General features: G+C 38.2%; 2 protein-coding genes across 2 annotated transcripts; both read right to left on the bottom strand.

Annotated features, from left to right (window-relative positions):
* Positions 1-4,300: 4,300 nt before the first annotated feature.
* LOC139469503 (uncharacterized) lies at positions 4,301-6,869 on the bottom strand. The gene is made up of 9 exons (XM_071251690.1): positions 6,824-6,869; positions 6,525-6,616; positions 6,239-6,301; positions 5,964-6,020; positions 5,511-5,588; positions 5,184-5,258; positions 4,937-5,002; positions 4,572-4,628; positions 4,301-4,348 (listed from the first exon to the last, which is right to left on the bottom strand). The coding sequence occupies exons 1-9, from the start codon at positions 6,867-6,869 to the stop codon at positions 4,301-4,303; spliced, it is 582 nt and encodes a 193-aa protein (XP_071107791.1).
* A 6,768-nt stretch (positions 6,870-13,637) lies between these two features.
* Positions 13,638-16,382, bottom strand: LOC139469504 (uncharacterized). Its single transcript, XM_071251691.1, has 9 exons — positions 16,337-16,382; positions 16,050-16,141; positions 15,560-15,622; positions 15,284-15,340; positions 14,839-14,916; positions 14,518-14,592; positions 14,270-14,335; positions 13,909-13,965; positions 13,638-13,685 (listed from the first exon to the last, which is right to left on the bottom strand). The coding sequence occupies exons 1-9, from the start codon at positions 16,380-16,382 to the stop codon at positions 13,638-13,640; spliced, it is 582 nt and encodes a 193-aa protein (XP_071107792.1).
* Positions 16,383-16,842: the final 460 nt, after the last annotated feature.

Consider the following 16,842-nt stretch of genomic DNA (forward strand, 5'->3'; position numbering starts at 1 on the left):
TTGCTGGTAGACAGTTTCTCTCACAGTTCATCTATGTATAGCAGGCAGAGTTTTGCCGACAGGACGCTTCCTTGCCGAACACCTCTTGATAACGGAAACCAGTATGATCTTGTGTTATTAACAAGGACGCTGCTCTCGATGAACTTGTAGCTATTGTCAAATATCCCCCACAGTGCATCTGGGATTCCAAGATGATACAGCTTGTATAAAAGTCCTTGTTGTCATACTGTGTCAAACGCTTTTGAACTGTCTAGGAAGGCTAAGTTGATGGCGTCCGATCGTTCTTTATAGTGAAGTATTGATTCTTGTACAATAAAGGAGGTGTCACTCGAGGAACGGCCTTTCTGGAAACCACGTTGTTGTATACATGGAAAGGATTTACTGTTGGTGAGATGTTGGATTCTACTACTTACAATGACTTCAAATACCTTGTATATATACCGGCAATAGGGTTACCCCTCGATAGGAATCCGGTAACACGCGAGACATGTTGCCTCCTTTGAATAACGGTATGATAGTGCCTCTTTTCCATTGGGCAGGAATGTATCCAGATGTAATAATGAGGTTAAAGAGTTCTGACAAGCACTTTGTAAGGTATTTTCCACCATATCGAAGATGTTCATAAAAGATGTTGTCCATACCAGCAGCCTTGTTGCGTTTTGGGATTTGCAAATTGACATTTTTTTCCCTGGACTTGTTAGGAGATCAACTGATGACTGGTCAGTACTCTGTATGTGCTTCCTAAACTCTTGATCAAAGTGACGCTCATCTTGGTCGCTTGATACCTGTTTCATATGGTTTGGCATGATGGTACAGATGTTTTGGGCATTTCTTGTTTGCACACCTTCTGCTTCAAGGCATGGAATTGGTTCCCACGTCGAATTAAAGTCCAAAACATCTTCTTATCTAGGTTACAAATGGACAGGACTAAATGTATGAAGGCGATCAAAACCAAAATGGATCCTTGAAGAGAAAACAAGAGACCCGTATTGGGTACTCGGACCCAGTATGTACAGAAATGAGGTACCATGCGACATGTTATAAACAGTACTCTAAATGTGTATATAATCTGAACACCTCGCATAAAGCCTCCAAGAAATTTTGTACTGAGGTAATTGAGAAAAGTATTAAAAGAACGGCAGTTGGTGGAAATAAAAGGAAATAACAACCAGAAAAATACTTTCTCTTTCACAAGACATAATTGGTCTTTTCTCTGTGGTGGAAAGCTGATGCGAAAACACTTTGCTTTAGGTGTGGCCCTAAAGACACATTAAAGGGTCTACCAAATTACAGTAGCTACTCAACTCGTTAGGACACGGCGTTTCTCAGTTGACTCTTGATACGGCTTTTACAGCATGAAACCGATGTTCCCTATGGATTTCGCAGCAATGTGTTCACCACCCTGGTGTGGGATAACATCGATTTGGGTGATAACGCATTATGACATCAACTTCAAGTAATGTCAATTCTCCAAACATTTAATGTCAGTGATATTTAACGATATTTTATAATTAATATAAAATTATATTCCAGATGAACATTCAAATAAAGTAAGTGAATTAAATATAAACAAAACAAACAATGTTATGAAGTGTAATAAGATGCAATATTTATTTTTTATACATGTTTCATTGAAGCTGGTCAGGTATTTCAAGTACATGTAAGAGTTAGTAGCCATGATCCCTTTAGTCCGTTCACCTTTTTGCACAGTATATCATGCTTCTCATGATGTGACTGCTTTCTGCTTTTCATGTTAATACATAATGTCTCGTTCTATAATCTATACCATACTATTAATAGTCTCTAGTATGCTCACACTTTTCACAGACAGCCAGTGTTCGGCTTTATATTTGGTGTCCTCATTTGGTTGTGATCGCAAGATTGATATACGAGCGAAGAACTGATACACAACCACCACCACTTACTTCGATAATACTGTCTTATGGACTTATGGATTTTTCTGGTCTTTATTTTTACCAAATGTTCCTTATTCATATTGATACCTAGTACTTCACATCACAGGGACGATGAGGTAGCCTAGTTGTAAAAGTGTTAGTTCGTCATAGCGAACACCCGGGTTTTATTCCCACCTGAGTACAATGCATGAAGCCCATGTTCCGGTGTCCCTTTCGTGATATTGTTGAAATATAGAAGTGGCGTAAAACCATACTCATTCCTCACTCACTCATATGTTGGAGGAAACTACTAGGTCGGCAGAGACCGTGACTGTAAGTGAGATTCAGTAATGTCCAGCAACAAGACAACTGAGCAGTGCAAGCCAGATGCACTTTGTGCCCCGTGAAAGGTCATGCTCATTGCAGAGACTTTAAAATTAAAGTTTATTCAAATATTTCAAGTTGATAAGTTCTAAGTTAAAAGTTTGTAACGTTGGTGAAGCTTTAACCATTCAAATGAAGGATAGGTCTGGTATCCATCTGATAATAGTTCTAAGGAATGTAATGTTTCCTTCACTTATTGTCCAATGCTAGGCAACCACTACCACATCATATCCTGTGCGACACTAGGTCACGAACCTTACATGTCTCCTTATTGTCTTTGTCACTGTACATTGACATGATCCCCGGTAAAGTGCCCGTGGGTGAAGCGGATACATATGACTGAGCCGTGGAGCAGTGAATATAATTTCAATTAATCAAAAGAGAGTATCAATATTCAAGAGCACCCATGTGTGTCATAGCATTATAGCACCCATCACGAGTGCTGATGAAACTGACGTACTGTTCAAAGAGGCGTTAACCTAAACTCACTCACTCTTTGCTGTACAAGCGATAGCTTCGTTCTGTTTATCTTCTTAGGATATTTGTTGAAAATAGTAATCGTAATGGGTTCATTTGCCAATAACCGTTTTATTTCAATTTGTTTCAGGAATTAACTGGTGACAACTTATAATGTTCATTTGTCTTGATCCTGTATACATGTGTCTCCTCCTTTAATGGTATAATGTCTGGTTCTGAGTATTTAGTTCACCGCATAATGGTCTATCCTCAGGTATGAGAATGCGATTGGTTCAGTCGTCTGAGGCGCCGCTATTCGCCGTGCAGAGTTGCGTTCCTTGGACAAACCAAACCCAACTCACTTCCTCTATCCTCAAAATAGAACGATAATAGAAAAACGTGTTAAAGTATTTTCATTTGATCATCATTTGACCAGCCTGGACCAATTTCTCTGCGTTCTTGACTGTCGAGAGTCTATGTTATGTATGGTGTGATAAATGGCGTTCCACTAGGATTCGATTGCTAAATAATTTTCACGTGCCTATTATATGACACAGGTTCAACAAATGATCTCCATATCTCACATAATCTTCCAAGCAACAACAGTACTCTGGTCAAATGCAAAGTTTTATTGACAGTGTTTTACAGGTGACGTTGTTCGTGGGCGATGAAGGATCGAGAGGCAGCATTGTCAGCATCTGCAATACCAAAAATACACACTGAAGTTAACCGTGTCATGTGTAATAATGTAAGAGTATTTCATATCATGACTAGTCATCAGGAAAGTGGACAGAGCATCCGTCCGGGGAGCAGAAGACAGTTGGTCCAGAATAAGTATTTCTCCAAATCAACCTATGCTGGTCGTTAGAGGCGACTTAATGGGCCGAGTGGCCAGGCTCGGTAATTTGGCTGATTGCGTGTCTGGTTCAAACAGGCCTTCATATAGCTGGAATAGTGCTGATTGTGGCGTTGAAGTAAACGAAACAAACAGTCAATAGTTCCAAACGAAACTTGTTCCTCAGAAAGCGGTGTAACTATTGAGTAGACAGAAGGAAAACCTCCGTGGTGTATTGGACAGGGCGTCTGCCCGAGGCGCCATTGTAATTACTGTGGAGTAATTTGTCCTGATTTGTAAACCTAGTTAATTTTTGTAATTCATTTGTTGATTGTATACAACATGCTGGTTGTTTGTTGGTTCAACACGAAGTTCTTTTACGTTCAGATTTCTGGATTAACATACTATTTCAATTTGGGAAGCAACACGAAACAGTACATAATTTCAATTTGTAAAAGGAGAATAGCAATGTTCAAAAGCACCCGTGTGTGCTTTAGCGCAACATCAACAATCAACAAGCACTGGCCGGCTCGGTGTCTGAGTACAATGTGTCAGAGTGGGTTTCAATGTGAATCTGCGACATGGCACCTCAGTGAGCAAGCACTATAAAGTCCGGACAAGAACAAGCCGCCACATGGTGTGCAATAATCTTGAACGCGATGTTAAAACTCATGCCGCCTCACTTCACCTTACCTCGCCTATATCATATTCAATACAACTCACCTTACAACTAGTTGGCACCACACATACCAAGTCGGTTGCATGACGTTTTAACATTCTGTAATAAAAAAGTGTTCCATTCTTTTACATATTTTTGATTAAATAAACAGTAGTCTTTTAACTCTAACTATCCAGGTTTTATACTTCATTCTGATCATACATATTTATAAGTGTCCTTAATGGATATGTGTAAAGAAATCGACATATATGGCTGTAAAGTGTAAGTTTATGTATATATCAAAACAATGAGTATCTCACTTATACATCCAACATTTACTTACAACCAAATCTAGTAGCTCGATTTCCATTTCGATTGCTGCATCTAGAAAGTCAGCACACTGAAACAGAGTACACAAAATGCTCAAACATAATTAGATGAATGTGAAATTGTATACATACACACATTATATAATGATATAAGAATATATATATACCATGACTGATTATGAAATTAACTGTAACACAATATGAGGGGCGACCCTCGGGATCAGATGGTCAGGCTAGCTGACTTGGGTGATGCACGTCATTGTATCCGATACTCATGGTGTCAAACACATGGATTGTCTAGGACTACACTAAGGAAAGAACTACTGAATTTATATCATAATCAGAAAACTGAACAATGATTGGATAACTATATACACACCTGTTCCTGGCGGTCTTCGCTGAGCTTTTCACAGAACATGGTTTCGATCAGTTCATTTACAGAGGCCTGTAAAAGAAAAGTTTTTAACTACACGTAGTCATGATTTTATGATTGCATTACATCAACGTGTACGATTTTTTAATGTAACTTAAAACAAGATGGTACATATTTTATGTATTTGGGGAAATAATGCAAATGTGCCAGACCAACATAGGAGTGATAAACCTTCTCAATATTTGTCACTCACAACAGTGTCCATTTGCCTTTCTTTGACGTCTTTGAGAAAGTTCTTGCAGTCCTTGCATCGCCCTCTCCCTTGAACCTACGAAACATGAAATGACAAATTGAATGCATCATTATCATTATGCCTACAGTTTTTAAACTTTCGATTGTAACCAATGTAACAATAATATTGCAGCACAAAAAGTGTGACGAAAGACGAACCTACTTTCTAACCAAATAAATTGTACAAATCATGAACACGTTAAGACATTCATTTGATTGTGAGTAAGTTTGATGAGTTATACCCAGTAAACCTGTTGACAAGAGGACTGGTACTAGGTATTAATCTTGCCTTGTTTGTAGGTGTGTTCATGTTGGCGGTATCAAGCGACGGACAGTACTTAGTGTCTTTACAGATGGCTTCAGGGCTCTGTGAAGGTGAACACAATTACATGATATGTTGTAAAACCCAATCCTTTTGCTTACTCGCAGTGTACAGTAATAATTATAGAGTTAAAGGGTAAAATCATAGTCCAATCCTCATCATTTTGTGTAACTCAGTGAAAACATAGTAAAGGTTATTATTCTGATAAAGGAAATGTAAGCTGAAATGCTGATATAGAGTTTTCCATCTCCTTCCCCGGGTATCTAAATTCCATCTGATTGGTACATTCCTGAACTTTTTGCATCAATCACCCTTTTCATGATGTCAGTATATGCAAATGTTAGCTGACGCAATCTTGTGCTTCATGATTAGTCCATTGATTGGAGCAGGATTTCGGATGATGTAAAAGTTAACAATTACCTGACTGTTGACTTTGTCCTTCTTCTTCTGGCATATTTTCTGCACTTTTGTCTTACACTGCAAATACGCGTTTTACAATATTAGCCTCAAGAATACTATTTTATCTAATTCACAGCGTTAAGGATCAACACAGTTTTCTATGAATATAGATTATTGTACATTTTTAATTATCTACCTTGTGATATATTCAGTACATAGCTCTTTTCAATGAAACATCTGATCTTGTTGTTTATGAAATCTGTTTGTTTACTATTGAGAACTATTATTTATCTCACCTCTTCCACCTTGCTGGGTTCCATTGAAGAACAGACGTTGTTCATTTTTGCTTCCTGTTCTTCCTGAAACACATGTTATATAAAAACTCAGTACAATAGATCTGGAGAAGAGACATGAGTGTATTTGTGACATGTTTACCTCCTTACGTTCTGGGGTAGACTTACCTCTAAATATATATGTAGTAATAGATCTATTTGTAGTAGATAGAATACTGATAAATATATGAGAGTAGGCTTCAGTACAATATTCTACCAACGACTGGACAGATGCCATTTATTTACGTACAATCGATTCGAGTTCCATCTCCTGGCGATCAGTAATGAAAGCGATGCAATCAGCGCACTCATCATTTCCATCCTGTATCGACATGGCCATAGCTGAAAACATGTCAATATAAAACGTCAACGCGTCAACTTTAGTCAAAAAATGATTAATGTAAATATGTTTAGATTCGAACACATCAGAAAAAGAATTAATGCATATAATTGGATTTCCGTAAATATCATATTGCTTCGCCTTAGCAACGACCATGGTATCTACTGAGAAGTGGATACTAAGAAGGCATGGCCATTTAAACCACTCACCTTGGCTTGCTACAACAGCGACTACAAATGCGAAAAAGGTCTTCATTGTCCTTGAAGCTGAGAAATTCAACTGTTGTGATGTGTTTAAATGTAAAGCTTTATATATGTTCCGATTCTTCATAGTTGGTGACTTAGTCAATCACAGCGCACAGTAGGATGGCTCTAATTAATAGCAAACTAATTCAATGAGACGATTCAGACAGATGTCCTGTTCTTAACGAATATTCTCTGTTTGAAACCTACACATGTTGAGACAATAATTGTCGCGTTCTTAATAAAATAACCTGTTTTTGATATCTCTCTCGATTAGATCTCTTTGCCACCTACTGTTGACCATGGTGATACACCCTACAATCAATTGACATGACGAAAGAACTCAAGAGTCGTAACTAGTCAACAGCTGACTGAATTTGTTTTGCATCTACTTGATTACTAAACTATGTCAATTAGCTGACATTGCCAATTCTACAAAAGTCAGTGGGGCGGTGAGATAGCCTAGTTGATAAAGCATTCGCTCGTCACGCCGAAAACCCGGGATCCATTCCTCACTATTGCTAAAAGCGGTGTAAAACCAAATTCACTCACTCTCTCACTCACTCTCCAAAAGTCAGGCGATAAACAGAAACGTCTTTCCTATAAACGCTTGCATGTATTCTTCTTGAGAATTTGTCAAGAGATCTAAACTTTCGGGCAAAAGAAAGCGTAAACACATTTCTTATTGTTGCTAAAATTGAAAAAAAAAAAAAAATGATTATTCGATGGTGATGTATTTTATAGATTTATACCTTAAGTTTTGCAGTGTTTCGGCGACTGTTTTCAGCTTAGTAACCTTTTGACAACGTTTGTCAAAATCCCTTGTCGAGTGTATACTATCAAACAGCATAATGTACGCACACTGCATTCAAAAGAGTGTTCTTATTTATTCAAACGATAACTCATTGTGCGGTGAACCTTGTATTCTGCTTGGGTAGATAACGAGAACCGAGTTGATTAGATTGTAAATGATATGTGAAACACGTCATACTGATGTATGGAAGGCGTTTGAATTGTTCATTTATCAACTTTACTTTCCAGTTTCACACCTGATTAATTACAACATAAGTGAGTGTTTAGTTTCCATTGCCTTAACAATTCAGTTGCATGTAATCATTTGTGTTTTAATTAATTCCAAATAGACCTGGCAGTTTGTGTATTATTGTTTGACGTGTTTTATCTAGGTGGGTTCTGTATTTGTTGTTTCTGAATTGTTTATGCCAGTACATTTTTAGTAGATTTTATTTTATTTTATTTTATTGATTAGAAAGCAATCGGCAACATTCGAACTATATCCTGGTGACATACACATTATAGTTTCGCCTGGGAACGGCTTCTTATACCTTCTTTGTATAATCAAAGTCTTACGCCGTCCAAGTGCAGTGGCACGCAATTTATCGCCGCTACTGCAATCGACGGTTTATGGAACGTACAGTTCATGGTGTCCGGTGTGTTTACGACATGTTGATGGGGAGGCAGATGTGTTTACCTGTGAACCATCCCCTCAACATGGAGATACAGATGTATCAACCTCTTAACCATCCCTTAAAGTGACAAGGATTGTTCTTAGATCCTAAATAACTCAGGACAAAACGTATGAAGGCGATCAAATCATTTACTTCCTGAGGAGTGTGTCATCATTAAAAAGACTAAAGTTATTGGTGATGAAACATCCTTGAAGACAAAACAAGAGACCCTTATCAGATGTGATACAAATGCTGACAAATCTTTACAGGATGCACGACTATAAAGAGATGACCAGATTTTATTATAGATTGGGAACCCGGACCCAGCATGTACAGAAGCGCGGTACCATGCCTCATGTTTTAAAACAGTACTCTAAATGTGTATATAATATGAATTCCTCGCATGAAAGCCTCCAAGAAACTTTGTGCAGAGGTAATTAAAAGTATATAGGAGAGTTACAAGGTATAATATTAAAGATAATTACATGAAAATTATTACATTGTCAGAGAATACCACCATATACCACTGTGGTAACGGATTTTGTTAGTAAATTCCGTCCATATAATGAAAGGGGTATAGTCCTCGAATTTCACTTCGTGAGTAAGAGCGACTGGTATCTGGATCTGTATCCAAAGGTGGCTTACAGGACAGCAAACATAGCCTGATTTGTTGTGGAGTTCAACGCTGATGTCAACGGGACCTATACACACAATGTCACACCATAAGTTCTCTCTTATTGTTCTCTTACTCACACAGTGGCACCGTACGTGAGTCAGTAAGTCATGGTAGTTGATACCACAGTGTGAACAGATACCATGTAATTTCCCCGGTCTCCACATCGCCCAAATGTGGACAGCAAAACAGGCAGCTGCCTTTACGTCAGGACACTCTCGAGCTGTCCTCCTCGCCATGTGTGGGGTCACATCCGGATGAATACTCTCAAAGTTCACAGTGTCAGTTTCTGATGAAAGTCTTTCCCGCCATGCTGGTACTTCAAAAGTATTCACGGCTTCTTTGACTGTCCTTTTCCATATTTTCCGCTCCAGGGATGTACTGGAACTAAGAAATGCCTCAGGGTGACAGGATAATGAATACTTGTGGAGGATGCGATATATGTCTGGGACAAAGATCTTACTTTTGGATGAACACTTATGTATATACATGGAGATACGAGTCATAAAAACCTTCTTAGAAAGCAGATGATTAGAACAATGAGAGAGGTGGCCAAGAAAGAATAGTTTCCTGATGTTGATAAGTGATTCTATGGGGAGCCAGCCGAGAAGAGCATTAACTATGTCAGACCTAGTATGACGTGGAAGTCCCTGTGCCATTTTGAGAATGGACCTCTGTGCTCTTTCTATAGCCAGAATTTCTGCCTTGGAAATCATCGACCATAACACCCAAACATAGCCTTTGGGATACAAATTGGCGTAATAAGTTTTGAGCTTGTCCTTGGGTTTAGAGCGCGTTCATGCAGTTCCGATTTGACGAGTGCCATGGCTGATGCTTTCATCTTTGAGCAGCTCTCCAGAGTTCTCTACCATGAGTTAAATTCAGTGTTCAATATAACCAACGTGCTTAAGCTCATTTGTCACTGGGATATCACGTCCATAGAGTACAACACTAGAAGCAGCTGCTTTTCTGTCACTATATCTGACTATCTGGCTCTTGGAAAGAGAGAAAGAAAACCGCCAGTCTGAACTATATCTTTCACTGATGGACATCATCTTCTGCAGATTTGCTGATACTGGACTAACAACTGCAACTGCAACAGCCTTGTTGCGTATTAGGGTTTTGCAAATTGATGTTTTTTTCCCTTGACTTGTTAGAAGATCAACTGATGACTGGTCAGTGCTCTATGTCCAAACGTATCCTTTCTACGTGTGCCTCAATGTGCTTCCTAAACTCTTGATCAAAGTGACGCTCATCTTGGTCGCTTGATACCTGTCTCATATGGTTTGGCATGATGGTACAGATTTTTTTGGCATTTCTTGTTTGCACACCTTCTTCTTCAAGGCATGGAACTGGTTCCCACGTCGAATTAAAGTCTCAAACATCTTCTGATCTAGGTTACAAATGGACAGGACTAAATATATGAAGGCGATCAAAACCAAAATGGATCCTTGAAGAGAAAACAAGAGACCCGTATTGGGTACTCGGACCCAGTATGTACAGAAATGAGGTACCATGCGTCATGTTATAAACAGTACTCTAAATGTGTATATAATCTGAACACCTCGCATTAAAGCCTCCAAGAAATTTTGTACTGAGGTAATTGAGAAAAGTATTAAAAGAACGGCAGTTGGTGGAAATAAAAGGAAATAACAACCAGAAAAATACGAACATTCAAATAAAGTAAGTGAATTAAATATAAACAAAACAAACAAGGTTATGAAGTGTAATAAGATGCAATATTTATTTTTATACATGGTTCATTGAAGCTTGTCAGGTATTTCAAGTACATGTAAGAGTTAGTAGCGATGATCCCTTTAGTCTGTTCACCTTTTTGCATAGTATATCATGCTTCTCATGATGTGACTGCTTTCTGCTTTTCATGTTAATACATAATGTCTCGTTCTATAATCTATACCATACTATTAATAGTCTCTAGTATGCTCACACTTTACACAGGCAGCCAGTGTTCGAATGCCGGGTCGGCACTTTATATTTGGTGTCCTCATTTGGTTGTGATCGCAAGATTGATATACGAGCGAAGAACTGATACACAACCACCACCACTTACTTCGATAATACTGTCTTATGGACTTATGGATTTTTCTGGTCTCTATTTTAACCAAACGTCCTTATTCATATTGATATCTAGTTCTTCACATCACAGAGACGATGAGGTAGCCTAATGGTAAAATTGTTAGTTCGTCATGTCGAACACCCGGGTTTTATTCCCACCTGAGTACAATGCATGAAGCCCATGTTCCGGTGTCCCTTTCGTGATATTGTTGAAATATAGAAGTGGCGTAAAACCATACTCATTCCTCATTCACTCATATGTTGGAGGAAACTACTAGGTCGGCAGAGACCGTGACTGTAAGTGAGATTCAGTAATGTCCAGCAACAAGACAACTGAGCAGTGCAAGCCAGATGACCATCAAGACACTACGAGTACATCATTATCAGTGCCTGACAAGATGAATACCAGACCAACTGTACTACAGCAGGAATGTGAAGAGACTGAAAGGAGATGTTCCAAGAGAGTCACCAGACCACTAGTTAGACTGAATCTCTTACCTTGTGAGACAAGAGCACTTTGTGCCCCGTGAAAGGTCGTGCTCATTGCAGAGACTTTAAAATTAAAGTTTATTCAAATATTTCAAGTTGATAAGTTCTGAGTTAAAAGTTTGTAACGTTGGTGAAGCTTTAACCATTCAAATGAAGGATAGGTCTGGTATCCATCTGATAATAGTTCTAAGGAATGTAATGTTTCCTTCACTTATTGTCCAATGCTAGGCAACCACTACCACATCATATCCTGTGCGACACTAGGTCACGATTAACCGTCACTGTTACCATGCAATGAAATGGTTGAACCTTACATGTCTCCTTATTGTCTTTGTCACTGTACATTTACATGATTCCCGGTAAAGTGCCCGTGGGTGAAGCGGATATATGAGACTGAGCCGTTGAGCAGTGAATATAATTTCAATTAATCAAAAGAGAGTATTAATATTCAAGAGCACCCATGTGTGGCATAGCATTATAGCACCCATCACGAGTGCTGATGAAACTGACGTACTGTTCAAAGAGGGGTTAACCTAAACTCACTCACTCTTTGCTGTACAAGCGATAGCTTCGTTCTGTTTATCTTCTTAGGATATTTGTTGAAAATAGTAATCGTAATGGGTTCATTTGCCATTAACTGTTTTATTTCAATTTGTTTCAGGAATTAACTGGTGACAACTTATTATGTTCATTTGTCTTGATCCTGTATACATGTGTCTCCTCCTTTAATGGTATAATGTCTGGTTCTGAGTATTTAGTTCACCGCATAATGGTCTATCCTCAAGGATGAGGATGCGATTGGTTCAGTCGTCTGAGGCGCCGCTATTCGCCGTGCAGAGTTGCGTTCCTTGGACAAACCAAACCCAACTCACTTCCTCTATCCTCAAAATAGAACGATAATAGAAAAACGTGTTAAAGTAGTTTCATTTGATCATCAGTTAACCAGCCTGGACCAATTTCTTTGCGTTCTTGACTGTCGAGAGTCTATGTTATGTATGGTATGATAAATGGCGTTCCACTAGGATTCGATTGCTAAATAATTTTCACGTGCCTATTATATGACACAGGTTCAACAAATGATCTCCATATCTCACATAAACGTCCAAGCAACAACAGTTCTCTGGACAAATGCAAAGTTTTATTGACAATGTTTTACAGGTGACGTTGTTCGTGGGCGATGAAGGATCGAGAGGCAGCATTGTCAGCATCTGCAATACCAAAAATACTCACTAAAGTTAACCGTGTCATGTGTAATATTGTAAGAATATTCCATATCATGACTAGTTATCAGGAAAGTGGACAGAGCATCCGTCCGGTGAGCAGAAGACAGTTGGTCCAGAGTAAGTATTTCTCCCAATCAACCTATGCTGGTTGTTAGAGGCGATTTAATGGGTCGATTGGCCAGGCTCGGTAATTTGGCTGATTGCGTGTCTGGTTCAGACAGGCCTTCATATAGCTGGAATAGTGCTGATTGTGGCGTTGAAGTAAACGAAACAAACAGTCAATAGTTCCAACCGAAACTTGTTCCTCAGACAGCGCTGTAACTATTGCGTAGACAGAAGGAAAACCTCCGTGGTGTATTGGACAGGGCGTCTGCCCGAGGCGCCATTAAAATTACTGTGGAGTAATTTGTCCTGATTTGTAAACCTAGTTAATTTTTGTAATTCATTTGTTGATTGTATACAACATGCTGGTTCTTTGTTGGTTCAACAAGAAGTTCTTTTACGTTTTGATTTCTGGATTAACATACTATTTCAATTTGGGAACCAACACGAAACAGTACATAATTTCAATTTGTAAAAGGAAAATAGCAATGTTCAAAAGCACCCGTGTGTGCTTTAGCGCAACATCAACCATCAACAAGCACTGGCCGGCTTGGTGTCTGAGTATAATTGTGTCATAGTGGGGTTTCTATGTGAAACTGCGACATGGCATCTCAGTGAGCAAGCACTATAAAGTCCGGACAAGAACAAGCCGCCACATGGAGTGCAATAATCTTGAACGCGATGTTAAAACTCATCCCGCCTCACTTCACCTTACCTCGCCTATATCACGTTCAATACAACTCACCTTACAACTAGTTGGCACCACACATACCAAGTCGGTTGCATGACGTTTTAACATTCTGTAATAAAAAAATGTTCCATTCTTTTACATTTTTAAAATTAAATAAACAGTAGTCTTTTAACTCTAACTATCCAGGTTTTATACTTCATTCCGATCATACATATTTATAAGTGTCCTTAATGGATATGTCTACAGAAATCGACATATATGTCTGTCAAGTGTAAGTTTTTGTATATATCAAAACAATGAGTATCTCACTTATACATCCAACATTTACTTACCACCAAATCTAGTAGCTCGATTTCCATTTCGATTGCTGCATCTAGAAAGTCAGCACACTGAAACAGAGTACACAGAATGCTCTAACATAATTAGATGAATGTGAAATTGTATACATACACACATTATATAATGATATAAGAACATATATCATGACTGATTATGAAATTAACTGTAACACAATATGAGGGGCGACCTACGGGATCAGATGGTCAGGCTAGCTGACTTGGATGGTGCACCTAATTGTATCCGATACTCATGGTGTCAATCACATGGATTGTCTAGGACTACAATAAGGAAAGAATTACTGAATTTATATCATAATCAGAAAACTGAACAATGATTGGATAACTATATACACACCTGTTCCTGGCGGTCTTCGCTGAGCTTTTCACAGAACATGGTTTCGATCAGTTCATTTACAGAGGCCTGTAAAAGAAAAGTTTTTACCTACACGTAGTTATGATTTTATGATTGCATTACATCAACGTGTACGATTTGTTAATTTAACTTAAAACAAGATGGTACATATTTTATGTATTTGGGGAAATAATGCAAATGTGCCAGACCAACATAGGTGTGATTAAACCTTCTCAATATTTGTCACTCACAACAGTGTCCATTTGCCTTTCTTTGACGTCTTTGAGAAAGTTCTTGCAGTCCTTGCATCGCCCTCTCCCTTGAACCTACGAAACATGAAATGACAAATTGAATGCATCATTATAACTACAGTTTTTAAACTTTCGTCTGTAACCAATGTAACAATAATATTGCAGCGCAATAAGTGTGACGAAAGACGAACCTACTTTTTAACCAAATAAATTGTACAAATCATGAACACGTTAAGACATTCATTTGATTGTGTGTAAGTTTGATGAGTTATACTCACTAAACCTGTTGACTAGAGGACTGGTACTAAGTATTAATCTTGCCTTGTTTGTAGGTATGTTCATGTTGGCCGTATCAAGCGACGGGCAGTACTTGGTGGCTTTACAGATGGCTTCAGGGGTCTGTGAAGGTGGACACAATTACATGATATGTTGTAAAACCCAATCCTTTTGCTTCCTCGCAGTGTACAATAATAATTAAAGAGTTAAAGGGTAAAATCATAGTCCAATCCTCATCATTTTGTGTAACTCAGTGAAAACATAGTAAAGGTTATTATTCTGATAAAAGAAATGTAAGCTGAAATGCTGATATAGAGTTTTCCTCTCCTTCCCCGGGTATCTAAATTCCATCTGATTGGTACATTCCTGAACTTTTTGCATTAATCACCTTTTTCATGATGTCAGTATATGCAAATGTAAGCTGACGCAATCTTGTGCTTCATGATAAGTCCATTGATTGGAGCAGGATGATGTAAAAGTTAACAGTTACCTGACTGTTGACTTTGTCCTTCTTCTTCTGGCATATTTTCTGCACTTTTGTCTTACACTGCAAATACGCGTTTTTATAATATTAGCCTCAAGAATATTAGTTTATCTAATTCACAGCGTTAAGGATCAACACAGTTTGCTATGAATATAGATTATTGTTCCTTTTTAATTATCTACCTTGTGATATATTCAGTACATTGCTCTTTTCAATGAAACATCTGATCTTGTTGTTTATGAAATCCGTTTGTTTACTATTGAGAACTATTATTTATCTCACCTCTTCCACCTTGCTGGGTTCCATTGAAGAACAGACGTTGTTCATTTTTGCTTCCTGTTCTTCCTGAAACACATGTTATATAAAAACTCAGTACATTAGATCTGGAGAAGAGACATGAGTGTATTTGTGACATGTTTACCTCCTTACGTTCTGGGGTAGACTTATCTTTAATTGTATGTAGTAATAGATCTATGTGTAGGAGAATACTGATAAATATATGAGAGTAGGGTACAGTACAATATTCTACCAACGACTGGAGAGATGCCAGTTATTTGGGGAAATTGAAAAATTCAGATGTAGATTCCGAAACGAACACTTGGTTGACTGGTCCCATTACTTTAAGTATTATATTGAGGGTAGGGGTATAAACCATTAGTGTATAATCAAAAAGATAATGTTCTAAACATGTACGTATATGTTAGTGGGCACGTTTGGAAATAGTACGATTTTTACGAACCATCATGGGTTATAGTCGGTATTATTTACGTACAATCGATTCGAGTTCCATCTCCTGGCGATCAGTAATGAAAGCGATGCAATCAGCGCACTCATCATTTCCATCCTGTGTCGACAGGGTCATAGCTGAAAACATGTCAATATAAAACGTCAACGCGTCAACTTCAGTAATAAAAATATGTTTAGATTCGAACACATCAGAAAAAGAATTAATGCATATAATTGGATTTCCGTAAATATCATATTGCGGCGCCTTAGCCACGACCATCGTATCTACTGAGAAGTGGATAGTAAGAAGGCATGGCCATTTAAAACACTCACCTTGGCTTGCTACAACAGCGACTACAAATGCGAAAAAGGTCTTCATTGTCCTTGAAGCTGAGAAATTCAACTGTTGTGATGTGTTTAAATGTAAAGCTTTATATATGTTCCGATTCTTCATAGTTGGTGACTTAGTCAATCACAGCGCACAGTAGGATGGCTCTAATTAACAGCAAACTAATTCAATGAGACGATTCAGACAGATGTCCTGTTCCTAACGAATATTCTCTGTTTGAAACCTACACATGTTGAAACAATAATTGTCGCGTTCTTAATAAAATAACCTGTTTTTGATATCTCTTTCGATTAGATCTCTTTGCCACCTACCGTTGACCATGGTGATACACCCTACAATCAATTGACATGACGAAAGAACTCAAGAGTCGTAACTAGTCAACAGCTGACTGAATTTGTTTTTGCATCTACATGATTACTAAACTATGTCAATTAGCTGACATTGCCAATTCTACAAAAGTCAGTGGGGCGGTGAGGTAGCCTAGTTGATA

The sequence above is a fragment of the Haliotis cracherodii genome, unplaced genomic scaffold (assembly GCF_022045235.1).
Source record: "Haliotis cracherodii isolate W230 unplaced genomic scaffold, xgHalCrac1.p SCAF_2, whole genome shotgun sequence".
NCBI classification, from domain to species: domain Eukaryota; kingdom Metazoa; phylum Mollusca; class Gastropoda; order Lepetellida; family Haliotidae; genus Haliotis; species Haliotis cracherodii.

Bases quoted from the DNA above. Each gene is read 5' to 3' on its own strand.
- LOC139469503 (XM_071251690.1), bottom strand. From the start codon at position 6,869: ATGAAGACCTTTTTCGCATTTGTAGTCGCTGTTGTAGCAAGCCAAG. The intron at 6,617-6,823 runs GTGAGTGGTTTA...ACATGTTTTCAG, and splicing joins CGCTGTTGTAGCAAGCCAAG to CTATGGCCATGTCGATACAG. The intron at 4,629-4,936 runs GTGTGTATATAG...ACTCTGTTTCAG, and splicing joins GCGAAGACCGCCAGGAACAG to TGTGCTGACTTTCTAGATGC.
- LOC139469504 (XM_071251691.1), bottom strand. From the start codon at position 16,382: ATGAAGACCTTTTTCGCATTTGTAGTCGCTGTTGTAGCAAGCCAAG. The intron at 15,623-16,049 runs GTACGTAAATAA...CATGTGTTTCAG, and splicing joins AGATGGAACTCGAATCGATT to GAAGAACAGGAAGCAAAAAT. The intron at 14,917-15,283 runs GTAACTGTTAAC...CCACCTTCACAG, and splicing joins AGGACAAAGTCAACAGTCAG to ACCCCTGAAGCCATCTGTAA.